This window comes from Dipodomys merriami, unplaced genomic scaffold, assembly GCF_024711535.1.
Source record: "Dipodomys merriami isolate MVZ:Mamm:240054 unplaced genomic scaffold, mDipMer1.0.p SCAF_82, whole genome shotgun sequence".
NCBI lineage: Eukaryota > Metazoa > Chordata > Mammalia > Rodentia > Heteromyidae > Dipodomys > Dipodomys merriami.
The window spans coordinates 1,971,111-1,983,516 of NW_027206424.1; the positions used below are offsets into that span (position 1 = coordinate 1,971,111).

At 53.0% G+C, this 12,406-nt stretch overlaps 1 protein-coding gene across 2 annotated transcripts in view; it reads left to right on the top strand.

Moving 5' to 3' along the window:
* Dock1 (dedicator of cytokinesis 1) overlaps positions 1-12,406 on the top strand; it is a 436,098-nt gene that overhangs the window by 354,239 nt on the left and 69,453 nt on the right. For both annotated transcript variants that reach the window (XM_070011394.1, XM_070011393.1), the window contains exon 32: positions 6,620-6,678. In XM_070011394.1, coding sequence (XP_069867495.1) covers positions 6,620-6,678 — 59 coding nt within the window. The remainder of the gene's footprint in view (positions 1-6,619; positions 6,679-12,406) is intronic.

Genomic DNA, 12,406 nt, shown 5'->3' on the forward strand with positions numbered 1-12,406 from the left:
TGGAATGGCTCCCCTATTGCCAGATCATTGTGTTCATAATACCTCTGCAATATGCTGACTACCTAGGCTTTGCCAAGTCAGAGCTTCTTACGGAAGTCTCCAAAGGTGCCGGCCACTCTGCCTTCCTCCGGCTCCTTCAGTGTTTCTCTGTTTTGCGGGATAAACATAAAGCAGATTACCCTAGAGAGCAAGATGTGTTTCAGTAAATAATTTAGTATGACCAAGCCTGGTGCTCATTTTCATATACAATCATTGAAAAGCTAAAGCGTTTATTGAGTCCGCTCATCGCCCATATTTTCCAGATAAAATGAGGTGAGGACAGAGTCACTGGCTGCCCTGGCTAGAAGGTCCGGAGAGCACCAGTGCAGGCAGCTCAGATCCCAGCGTTGTAACACGTGCTGCGGTGGTGACCTTGAAGCCTTTGGTCTGTGCCCTTCTACATAAGGCCAGCCTGGCCCTGACCAGTTCTCCTTCAGGCCCCCTGATAACTAGTGTCTAAAAGCCCTGGTCTAAGACAGTGCACAATGTTCAGAAGGACAGATACCATCTGAACATGGTGTGGACAGTAGTGCCTCGCCATGGTACCGGCAATACCACCTCGTTGGCACCTGCACAGGCCCAAATTCCTTGCCTTGGCCTCACTTTCCCAGGCGAGACCCTCTGGAGCCCGACTCGCCACAGCAGCAGCTGCAGGGCGACATGCCCGGCCCTAGGTGGTGAGGGACGGCGCTCGCTGTTTCCTGCTGTTCTTCCAGTGCTCCACGCCCGAGGCCGTAACCACCAGCACCGCCTTGGCACTGCGGGCCCTGTGGGCACAGCCCCCTCAGGGCCACAGCTCCTCGAAGCCCAGGCCCCTGTTGCCCATCCCCCAGGAGGAGCTGGCTGCCGGGAGCACCCCTGTCCCCGCTGGCTGTGCCCACTGAGCGACGACGCTCCAGCCGGCTGCGGGACCCACGGCTCCTGTGCTCCTGCGCTTCCCACCCCTAGGCTTGCCCACAGGAGAGGAGAGCTGCGGTGGAACCGGAGGCTCGAAGGCTGGGGTGGGCACGTGCCGGGGCAGGGTCCTCGCTCTGCCCTGGGAGGGTCCTCATGCCGGTGTGCAACAGTCCAAGCTAAGGCAAGGCCCACAAGCGCCTTAGCCACGCCAGGCCTTGGCCGCCAGAGAAAACGGCTGCTCCCCACAGAGCAAGGTAGAGTCAGAGGCTTTAACGCCAAAGAAAGTCAGACATGGCAGCCCGTGTCTCTGTGCAAAGCCAGCGGGGCTCCTGGATCGGGCCTGGGATCTCTCACCACCACCAATCCAGTCTTCCATGGATTTCTGAGCATTTCACAAGAAGTCCTGGCCTGACTGTGCAGGATGGTTTCTGGGCCCCTGGGATCCTGGGGGCACTCGCCGGGGTCACGGGCTCTGGGTCTGTGCGGACCGGCCATCAAGCGGCCCCGGCCTTCCTCTGTCTGAGACAAGCCCGATGTGGGCAACGATGTGGGCTGCGTGCAGACCCATCAGCACTTGCTGCGCTCTTCCCGCCTCGATAAACCTGACACACTTCGCAGGCCATTCAGAGCTCTTACTTCTAAATGACAAAGCCTGAGTAAGAAATGTTTGCAGGCGTCCTGCTCAGCAGTTTGTTTTCTCGGCATGCATGTACGGTGGACATGCACAGTGGTTTGTGTAAAGTTATCTGTGCTCAGGGTTCTTGGGGCTCAGGAGAGAAAGGAAAAGCGGTTCCCACAGTGAAGACATTCGCCAGCTATTGGAGGAGGCAGAGAAGCCAAATTGTAAAATTCACAAGTACAGGAGGACGGAATGGGGTAGGGACGGCTGGGACCCTGGCCCTCGGGACACAGCCTGGGGAACCCAGCGGCCTCCTGGCATCGTGGGCTTCATGCTGAGAGGAAAAAAGCTGAGAGGTCTGCCCGTTTGACTACCTGGAGCCAAGCATTGGCTAACAGCCAGCCCCGAGGGGACAGGGAGCCGCCAGGGACAGGGCCTGATCTATGTCTGTGGGAGACATAAGGAATTAGTGGAGCCTGGGGCCCTGGCACACGGTGTAGAGGGGCAGTGATGTGGGTGGACCCTGGGCCTGAGCCGGAGGCTGGGGGTCCCTTGGAGCACAGTAAAACATGTTGCACTTGCTCACCGGTCTGTGTCCCAGCCTTCAGGCTGTCCCCGGTGGGCCCGTCTGCTTCTCTAGGTCTTAACGAATGACCCCTGCCTCTCTCTGCCCACCTTTCTCTGTGCCCTACCACGCCCGGTAGGCCCACACTTCTGTGTGGTACAAAACTGTAGAATGTTCTAGTATCAGAAGACCTGTCTCTTTGTTCCCCCTTGTTTAGTGCTCAGTCCTCCAATGACGCAGATAGGGATGATCGGGAGACCCAGTCCCCAGGTGTGTAAAAGAACGGCCCATACCACCCAGAGAACTGACCATGCCAGCCCCGAACCGTAACAAGATGTGCCCGTGGACCCAGAATAAGTGACCCCTGGGTCGCAAAGCCCATAACAAGAAAATGCAGTGAGTGCGCACTCAGCCGGGAGCACTCCAAGAAGGACAAGGACGCGGCGCCTGGCCGTAGCCCCCCTCCACCCCAGTGCCTGCCACCGAGGCTCCGGAAACATGAGTGCATGTACCAGAGGTGCTTTTTGATTGGCTGCCAGCTTGACTTTAATATGCAGGCCACTGAGCACCTTCCTGTGGGAGAGGGTGTCACGTGACTGCACCAGCCATTTAGTGAGCCAGGATATTAACCCAATGGACCATAGTATTAGTTTCCTATTTAGGTCCATCTGCCCTAGCAGTGAACACAACCCAGATGGCTTGAGGCCACAGAATTTTTTTTTTTTTGTCACAATTGTAGAGGCCAAAGCTTTGAACCAAGACGCCAGCCGGATAGGTCTTCTGATGGCTCTGATGGAAAATCCGGTCCAGGCCTCTCCTCTGGTGTCTTCTGGCTGTCTCCAGTCCTTGCAGTTCTTGGCTTGTGGTTACTTAACTACAAATTCTGTCCGTCTTCAGATATGACTTTCCTTCATGGCTTCCTTTGTGTCTTTGTCACTAAATATCCCCTTCCTTCTAAAGACACCAGGCATTGGGTTAGTGTGACTTATGTCAACTAGATCCCATTTCCAAGGAAATCAAGTATACTAGATATAAAAATATATTGTATCAGGTTATCAGATTAATGTCCGTCTGTCCATTCACGCAAATAACCTCCTGAGGTCTGTAAATCTTGTCAAAATTGCTCAGTAAACATTTACCAAATGAGTCAGTCTAATGACCATTGCAATGCCGATTCATGACTGCCTGAATCTTTTTTTTTTTTTCTTTTTTGTCGGTCGTGGGCCCTGAACTCTGGGCCTGGGCGCTGTCCCTCAGCTCCTCAGCTTAAGGCTAGCATTCTGACACTTGAGTCACAGCACCACTTCTGGCTTTTTCTGTTTGTGTGGTGCTGAGGAGTCAAACCCAAGGCCTCCTACATGCAAGGCAAGCGCTCTGCCACTGAGCCACCATCCCTGCCCGAATCTTTAAAGGAAGGGCCTAGCCAGCTGGTGTGATAGCTGGGACAGGCAGGCACGATCTGTCTCCTATTCTTCAGGAAAGCCTGGGAGCTGCACATCATAGGTCATTTCCCCTGTGTGGTCCAGGAGACTGAGATCAGAATGGTCAGGTGACTAGGCTCAGGTTGGCCTTTGTTCCAGCCTGGGCTGGCTCTGCTGGACCGGGATGTTCTGGTCTAGGGGTAAGACGCAGGAGGCCAGGTGTAAGATCTCAGGCCACCCTGAACATACATCCTATGCTTACTTCATGGGGTGGCACGGGGCGTGAGGTATGGTAGGAGCATCGAACTGAGCGAGGTGCCTTCTGCTCCCTGCCCATGTATCTTTGTGCCATAGGCAGGGGTTCAATGCTGTACCATCCAGCCTCCTCCCTGAAGGAATCACAACGCCGTCTGCTTCTGAGCTCCGAATCTGAAATGCAAGTGTTCCAAAAGACACACAGTGTTTGCTGGTGTGAGAGGAGAAAGAATGTGCGCTCTCCTCTCCCGGCCCAGCAGCCATGCCTCTCCTTCCAGGCCTGGTCAGCTCCCGCAGCTCTGAATTGTTAGAGATGAACTTGAGCGTGATCTCTAGGGTTGCCACCAGCTCCAAATTCTGACTCCGGTTAATGAGCTGAGCCTAGAAACTCAATTATGATCATTTTTCTCCTGCACGGGAAGAAGGTAGGAACACTTCGGGAAGCCCTCTGGAGAGCTGATGACAGCGGTGGCTGCGTGTGGGGATTACCCAGAGGCGTGCATAGATTCATCAGTGCTGCCTTCTTATTAAAACTAAAGAGCAGATCAGTCTCGCTGCCAGGGAAGCCCAATCTTGCCCTTTACCGTCCAGCTCCCTCTCATCACCATGGCTTCCAGGCGGAGGCACTGGGTCTTGTTTACTCAGCAGCACTGTTTGGGGTGCCTGGCTCTCCTGAAGAGATCTTGGGTGATCTCAGGACCTCACCGACCCCTTCGTTCCCAGCTGCTCCCCAAAGAGAGGAAAGCCAGACTGGGAATGGAGCTCCTTGGCCCTCAGCCCTCCTTCCGACCCGAAGGAGAGGTACCAGGCAGAGAGGGGGCACTGGGGACCACCCTTCTTCTCTGTGCCCTCCCCAAGCACACTGTCAGCATCTGGGCTTCCACCCCAGCACTGGAAAAATGGAAGACCACCACCTGGACACGCCTGAGCCACACAGCTCAGCTGTGTTCAGCTCCTGCTAGCCACATGTTCTTGCATTTAAATTTCCAGACTGTGGGAATTCCTTTAAATCATTGTAACTGTAATCGTTAGAGGGCCTGAGAGATGGAATTGAATCCCGGGCCAGAGAGACAGAGACCCTGGCGAAGATCATCAGCATAGCATCAGGAGCTCTTGTGTTTCAAGAGATCTTGTCCCAGGGTTGACAAGGAATTTCACGCAGGCTCCATGCAGGGGTGACCACACTGATTTACCAGCTGATTGGTCAACTCTGCTGCTCATGGTTTTCACCTCCTCTGGGGCTCTGGCCTCCTCGGTGTGTTGGGGAATCTGATCGTCCTAGGGGCTAGAGGACTAGAGGAGTTTGTTTCCTTGGGCTGTGTCCTGGGCTTGTCTGATGCCTGGTTGGCTAAAAAGGCGCTTGTCCACTCAACAGCATGGACCTTACTGACCTTGGAGGAAAGGTCAATGCCGGGATTGAGCATGGCTTACTTTTCTCATTCCTTTCTCCCTGCTAACTATTGGAAGATGCCAAGCTTCTGGGCCACCGAGTTACCAAGCCAATCCACCGGGTCCCACACTACCACTGGTGTCCTCCCTGAGCGAGTCTTAGATGTTAAAGCAGGAGCAAAGGGGGACTTGAGAGACTCCCAAAGGATGCTTGATTTATCAGGCTCAGATTGTATGGCCCTTGGGCTTAGGGTGTGAGTCATACACAGACGTTGCTACTCTCCTGCTAAGGCCCAGTGGCCTTGCAGCTGGTGCTTTCCTCTGCCTATGTCAGACCTCTGCTCACTATGGTGTTGGTGATGAGCCCATCGCCTGCTCCCTCCCCGCCCCCCCCACCTTGAGGCACTGAATCCACCTGCGTCCAAGCCAGCCCACCTGCTGGGCTGGGTTTCTGGCTCCCAGGGTGTCCTGGGAATGATTCAAGCTCTGACATCAGTTTCTCCCTCTGCACTGAGCCTCCCACACACCAGGGGGAGCTCTTGCAGGTGAGGTGAGCGCCCTGCTCACCTGCGGGATAGACCAGCACTTAGGGCCCTGGAGGCTTTAGTAAGGTGGCAGGGACCGTGGTTGCTGACTTACTAGGCAGGCTCTCTGCCTCAGGAGCCACAGTGTGATCATCTGCCATCAGCTTTCCTGAGCACGTCAGCTGCTGCCCGGACAGCCCAGCAGCTCGGTGACAGCTGCACTCTATGATAATTTTGCAAATTATTATTTTTAATATAATCAGTGTTTTCCTTAGGCAATAGAGGAAAAAAGTTGAATTGCTCACAAACTAATAAAGGTTTATCTTCTGAAGCATCAAATTCTCAAATTCTGTTTACCCATGAAACATATACCTCCTCTCTCTGCCCACCGGGAGGAAAATTTACATTTATTTTCCCTGATAAACAAAAAACCCATGCATTCTGTGTTGATGTGTTTTGCTGTTGAGCCCTTCCTTACATTAAAAATGCTAGAAAGAGTGCAGGGAAATGGGGACGGGGAGGGGCGGGGGAGACTTCCGTCACTCCAGGGTTTAGTTCTAACCCCAGAAAGTGGTCGATACTGGGGTTGAATGTGATCTGGGACTTCGCCACTACAACAGGCATAGAAAGACAACTGTCCAAAGGCCTGGAGCCAAGGGACTGAAGGAAGCAGAATGGTTTTGTCATGGTCCACGGCTTCCCCAGGCTCCCAGGGGTGCTGTGTCACCTGGGGATGAGACAGATTCCTAGCTGGACCTTGGGTCTCGGAAGCCCTGCTGGTGGCTGAGGAAGTTGGAACACGGCAGTCCCCTATTTGTCTCTGGGTAGAGGTCTTTGATGTATCTGAAGCATCAAGTGTGGTTACCGGCTCTGTGAATGATTCGGTGTTTTTCCTTTCCCTGGTTTCCAGGTATGGAGATATGAGGAGACAGATTGGCTTTGAAATCCGAGACATGTGGTACAACCTGGGTGAGTAGCAGCCGTCTTGGGCCGGCGGCCATCTTGATCTGCACTGGGTCCTGACATGCCCTGTTCCTCAGGGTCACCACATACTAAAAAATCGGAATTGCTGCTTTTTGTAACCACCGTGCTGGGTCACTGAAAGTTAGACCAAAGGGGAGGAGAGAGGTCTGCTGGGTTGGGCAGATGGACAAATGGAGAATGTGCCCCTTGTGTCTGCCAGCCTCTTGTGTCAGGACTGCATTTCTTGTAGGTCTCTATTGCTCCCAGACATCCTGGCAGGCCTCACTTTCTTGTCTGAGGCAGGATTTCACTATGAAGCCCAAGCGGGACCGGAACTCGTGATCCTCCTGCCTCCGCCTCCTCAGCGCTAGGGAGACAGGCATGCACATCGTGCCAAGCATACCCCTTCGTTTCTTGTGTATCAAACCATGCAGTAGTTTGGGTGACATTGCCCATCGCTCCCTGCACTCCCTGCACAGAATCTTAACTTCTGAATGGTTTATTCCAAACCGGATCCTGGGGGTGGTGGCACCAGGGAGGGGAGTGGCACTGTGGGGTAGAGGGTGGTACCGTGTGCTCCTCCAGTCCAAGCACTCAGGGATACGGATGCGTGGGATATTGTGATGATGGAGAATATGAAGCAAATACAATTGTATCCAAAATTTTCCAACAAGCTCAAAAGCAACCAGAATAAGAAGTTCAAGTCTCTGTAGGAAGGTTCATCACTATAACATGCAGTTCTTTGATTATGACTCATCATAATCTGCTTGTTGCTAGTCCAGTGTTTCTTACTGCCTGGAGGACACTGAAGACGTTTAACTGGAGACCTGTAGCGGTCTCATTCCTAGTTGGTACTAAGCTCTTTTTGCCCTCTTCCTTCCCGTGCCATCAGAGCATGCGGGGCTGGTAGCCTTGACCAGGTCCTCAACAATGCTTCAGTTCCATTTCCCATCTTCCTCCATCTGATTGGCACCATCGGCGGCTTGTCTGAAGAGGGCCTGGCTCTCTCCTCTTCCTCTGGGACTGGAAAGTGTCCCCTGTTCTTCCAGGACTGGTCATGGGAGCTGCTCACTTCTGAGCAGCTCCTGGCTCCTGACTTGCTAGTATATCTAGAAAGATACAGAATGGGAGAATGTGATGAAAAATTAAATGGGAATGGGACAAGCATATTGATGCATCGTGTAAGGTGACAAAACAGAGAAGCCACATTTTGAGAGGTCGAACCTTGGAGTCTTTATCAACAGGCCAGCGACTGCATGGTGGACTCCCGTTTCCAAGACCAGCAGCCAGCAAATACGCTTAACACTGTTAGGAAACTGAGCCGTGAAGACCAGAAAGGAAAGAAGGAACTACCAACAAACCAGTTCAGCTCCAGTGGAGAGCTGCAGTGGGAGGCCATGGTGACCAGAGGAGAGCCAGGTGACAGGACACAGGACATGAACACAGAGACTCGTGGCATGGAGTAATGCCACTTGAGCTGGTCCAGGCCTAAATAAGGTCAGGTCAGGGGGCACTAGACTGACAGGTTTAGTAACCTATCAGCCAAGTCCCTGCCCCACCCCCAGGGATTCAGGTACACCCATCACCTGGGAGGTGGGAGCTTCACCTTCCCCCACCATGAAGACAAGCTACCAGACCCTACCATCCACCATGTGGCCAGGATGACGCTGAGCAGACCCAAACTCCTTATTTCAGCATGCCTGTAATTTCAGCTACTCAGGAAGTGATGGTAGGAGGATCACAGTCCAGATCTAAAAGCACAAGACCCTATCTGAAAGGCAAACTAAGCAGCAGAAAGACTGGGGTCTAACCCAAGTGGTAAGACGCTGCGTTCAATCCCCAGTACCTGCAGCCTCCAAAAAAAGAGAATGAACCATGGGTTTTGATGACGGCATGTCATTGATTGGGTCTTGGACTCCCTGGCCTCCCAGACCCCTTCCATCTGGAAGGACTGGCTTTGGAGGGCTACACCTACTGTGCCCATGTGACCTCCTCTCAGCCCAAGACAGGGCTCTTGTAGGACCCTTCACCTTTACCTCCCTGAGCTCTCTATGTGAGCAGACCTGTAGCGACCCCTCTTATCTCCAGGGAAAGTCGGGCAAGAACTCCCTGGTGTGCTTTGTCTTTCTTCTCCTGTGAAGCATAACTTCGCAAATGGCTCTTTACCCAGAAATAGACATTGGCAAACTCATAGAACACGTCCGGAACATTGTCTGTGGAGATGCTCACCATATAGACACTTCACTCAGCCCAGTGAGGCTCTCAGGAACAAAGCTGCCATGGAAGCTTCCGGGTGGAGAGGCAGAGCAGTGAGGAGCGGAATCTGTGCGCGCTGTGTCCTGGGGTGGGAAACACCTGGCCCTTTTGAAACACGTACAGTCATTTGGTTCACAATAGCAAACACATGTATGCTTCTCATCAACTTCCCCGCCAACTGCCTGCGTTGATAATTTTATACGGCCCTCAGATGATACCACAGCTCTCTAAATGATCCTTGGAAGAAAAAAGAGTCCTCATCCCACGAAAGCCTGTCTTGCTGCACACTCTCGGGTTAGGACTGGAGTCAGCCAAGGATCCTCAGCGACTGTCGAGGGCTTTGCAGGTGACCTGAGCACAGCAACTTGTATGCCCATGACCTGAGTGTCAGCCCTTGTCTGTCTAAAACCTGCCAATCATTGCAACACAGAGCCCACAGGGAACACTCTGTCCCTGGTCCCCTTCCCCTGGGGCGGGGTAGGAGCCCCAGATGGGATGGAGCGGAGAGTCTGCAAGTCTAGAGCTGTCACGCGTCCCTGTCTGTTTAGCCTCAGACAGGTGGCGCTGTCCAACATTTCCTTTTACTCGTTTCTCTAGAGGTTATCATAGAATTGTGTTTAGAACCAGGCCCAAAGTCAAGGCGTTTCAAGCAAGGTTCAGCCATTTACCCTGCATGCCAAGTAAAGAGACGTGGTGAAGGGCAGAGAAAGGCCGATCGTTACTGCATAGCAACCATGGGAAGACAGCTTCGGTACGCCTCCCGCCATCTCAGGGGTATAGACATTTGGGTTAAATAGATGTGGGGGCATGGAGTGGAAGGGCTGCTGAATTAACACAGCCCCGGGTTGCAGGCATGGCCTAGGTGACCCTTAGCTCAGTCTTCGGAAGAGTTCTCGGGGGTTTTTTCATGTTACATTGGGACAAGTTGCCTGCCTCCTGAGTGTTTGTCTGTGTCCTTTGAGATGACAAGAAGGCTTGGCCCGTGCGACAGGAAGTTTGCCTTCCATGCCAGGTGCTTCCCACTGAACCTTCTTGGAGTCCAAGCTGACTGCACGGGGACTGCAGCAGAGGACAGCGCAGATCAAAGGGCACAGGTGCAAAAGTGGGAGACTCTGAGTCCAAGCCACAGCACCTTAAAGTAAGCTGAGGAGGCTGACTGCAGTTTTCAGAGCCTTCCAATCTTGAGGCTCAATAATTCCATGACATATGTCTGATGGGCTCGATAATAGTGTTAAGTCTCTTAGAACAGAGAAGAGGACCACTCATGATTCATTCTAATTGATCTCTCTGTTCTTTCTTAAAATCATGCTGTGGCAGATGAATTTGTCATCTGCAGGACTCACACCAGCCGGGGACTGTGTGTAGCCCCCGGGGGTGGGAGCAGGAGGGAACCACAAGAGGCCGGCTCCAGAGACGCTTGGGGTCTCTGTTGGATGACAGACTGGGCAAGGCAGGGCTGGGAATGTGGCTTCCACCAGCCAGGCCACCCAGGGTGGACTGGACGCTTTACAGTGGTCAGTCCTGAAGAGGTGACTCCACTGCGGCTTTCAGACAGAGGCACGGCGAGTGGAATGTCTCGGGAGATGCCGTTCTCCACGTCACGTAGGAGGAGCCCAGCAGAGGTCCCGAGGGGTCGCTTCACAGGGAGGCAGCTTCCTTCCCACTTGGCATATCGCTGTGGCCACCGTGCAGTCCCCTCTGGGATTCCAGAGGACCTTCTCCTCCTTCTAGGTGCCCTTTAGTGCCAGGGTCACTGCCTGGAACAGAGGATTCCCCACTGTCCAGAGCCAGGCTCTGACTGATGGGTAATCTGATGTTTGGATCTCCCATACGCAAGTGTGGTGTGTGGGGCACACGCTCAGGGCCAGGGCACTGTTCAGGCTGTTCAGACCTTGATCTTAGATCTCAGCCTCTTCAGTGGCTAAGATCACAGGTGAGATCCATCAGCACTCAGAGGTCTGTATTTTTAATAGGACTTTGAAGGCCCTTGAGACTAACCACTCTTGAAAGTGGCCGTTTCATTTTTTTGTCACCTGCCGAGATAGCAACAGGGAAGGAGAGAGGATCTTGGGGAAGGAGGGGTTTCTCAGGGGCCTTTGGAAAGCTGGTGAGGAGACCCTCATGGGCCTGGCTGGGTTCTCTAAGGCCTTTTCAGAACAGTTGGCTTAATCTGGCAAACAAGCTGGCCCAGCGACAGAGACTTGCTTTGCCCTGTGAAGGATGCTCTTAAGGGAGCAGACGTCCCCAGTTCTTCTTGTCACTTCTGATTTAAATGCAGTGATTAATGCCTGAGATGGTTTTTGCAGCTCTTCAGCTGAAAACATTGACTTGGGCATGAGAAGCAGACAAGAGGTCAAAAGGAAACCATGGCCCTAGCCAATTAATGACGGGGGCTTGGAATCCGCCGGAAATAACAAGCAACTGCCAGGGTTGGATGCTTTGCTAGCAAAGAAATAAAAGTTAAAGAAGTAATCAAGTTCATCCACTTGAGTTTCACCAGCAGCCCCTCCAAATGGCTCAGGCTGGCTCTGGGGGTCACCTTGGGTCCCCTCCCCGTTTCCTACCAAGATGCTCAGGTGTTTGAGTCTGGCTGTGAGTGTCATTGTTTGGGCTGCCATTTTCCAAATTCATGACAGTGCATCTCAATTTCCCAGTGTGTGCACAACCTATTTTCTACACAGCTTTTTATTACGCTTCTTCCAATGGGCTCAGCTTTAGGAATGGGTTGGCAAGCACATCAAGCCATCTGTGCCAGGAAAATGAAAATAGAAGTCAGATCAGGTGTGTTTGTCACCTTAGAATTAGTCACCTCTCACTTCAGGAGACCTAGCGCCAAGCACTCTACGACTCTGTCTTCCCTGAGCCCTTCCAGTACCAGGTGTAGTCCCTGTCCACGGGGGTCTCAGATGGAATGCCCACAGACGGGGACAGGAATCGGAGGTGTGTTTGTGTCACCTGTCCCATGGGACTGGGGGTGTTTTCTTGGGAAAGGGAAAGGTGCTTAGTTTACTCAGCTCTGTGGGTGCTTATCAAAGCCCCCCAGGCAGGCTGCAGGCACCTACTTCCCTCAGGGTGTGCAGCAGGTACCCGCCTCCATTTATATTTGTTTATTATACTGGCTGATGGAGAGAGCCAGCACCTGCCATCTGAGCAGCCCGGAACAAGTGTCCAAACAGCAGGATCTGTGTTGGCCTGGCTGGGCCGGTGATAGTGTTCATGCAGGGATTTCCGTTTTAAGTATTTGTGAATGGGCAGTTTTGGGTTTTTGTTGTTTGTTGTTATTGTTTATTGTTTTAATGAAGACGTCTCTGCTGCACAATATGCCCTGCACAATATAGCCCTGGCTGGCTAGGGGAGGTTTGGCCCTACCTCCTCTGGTGAGTGCAGAGATGCTTTTCCCAGGATAAGACTGTGTCCTGAACACTGGGAGGCACTGGCTGGCAGGGGCCTGCACTGGAGAGAAAGAAAGGTCTGGATC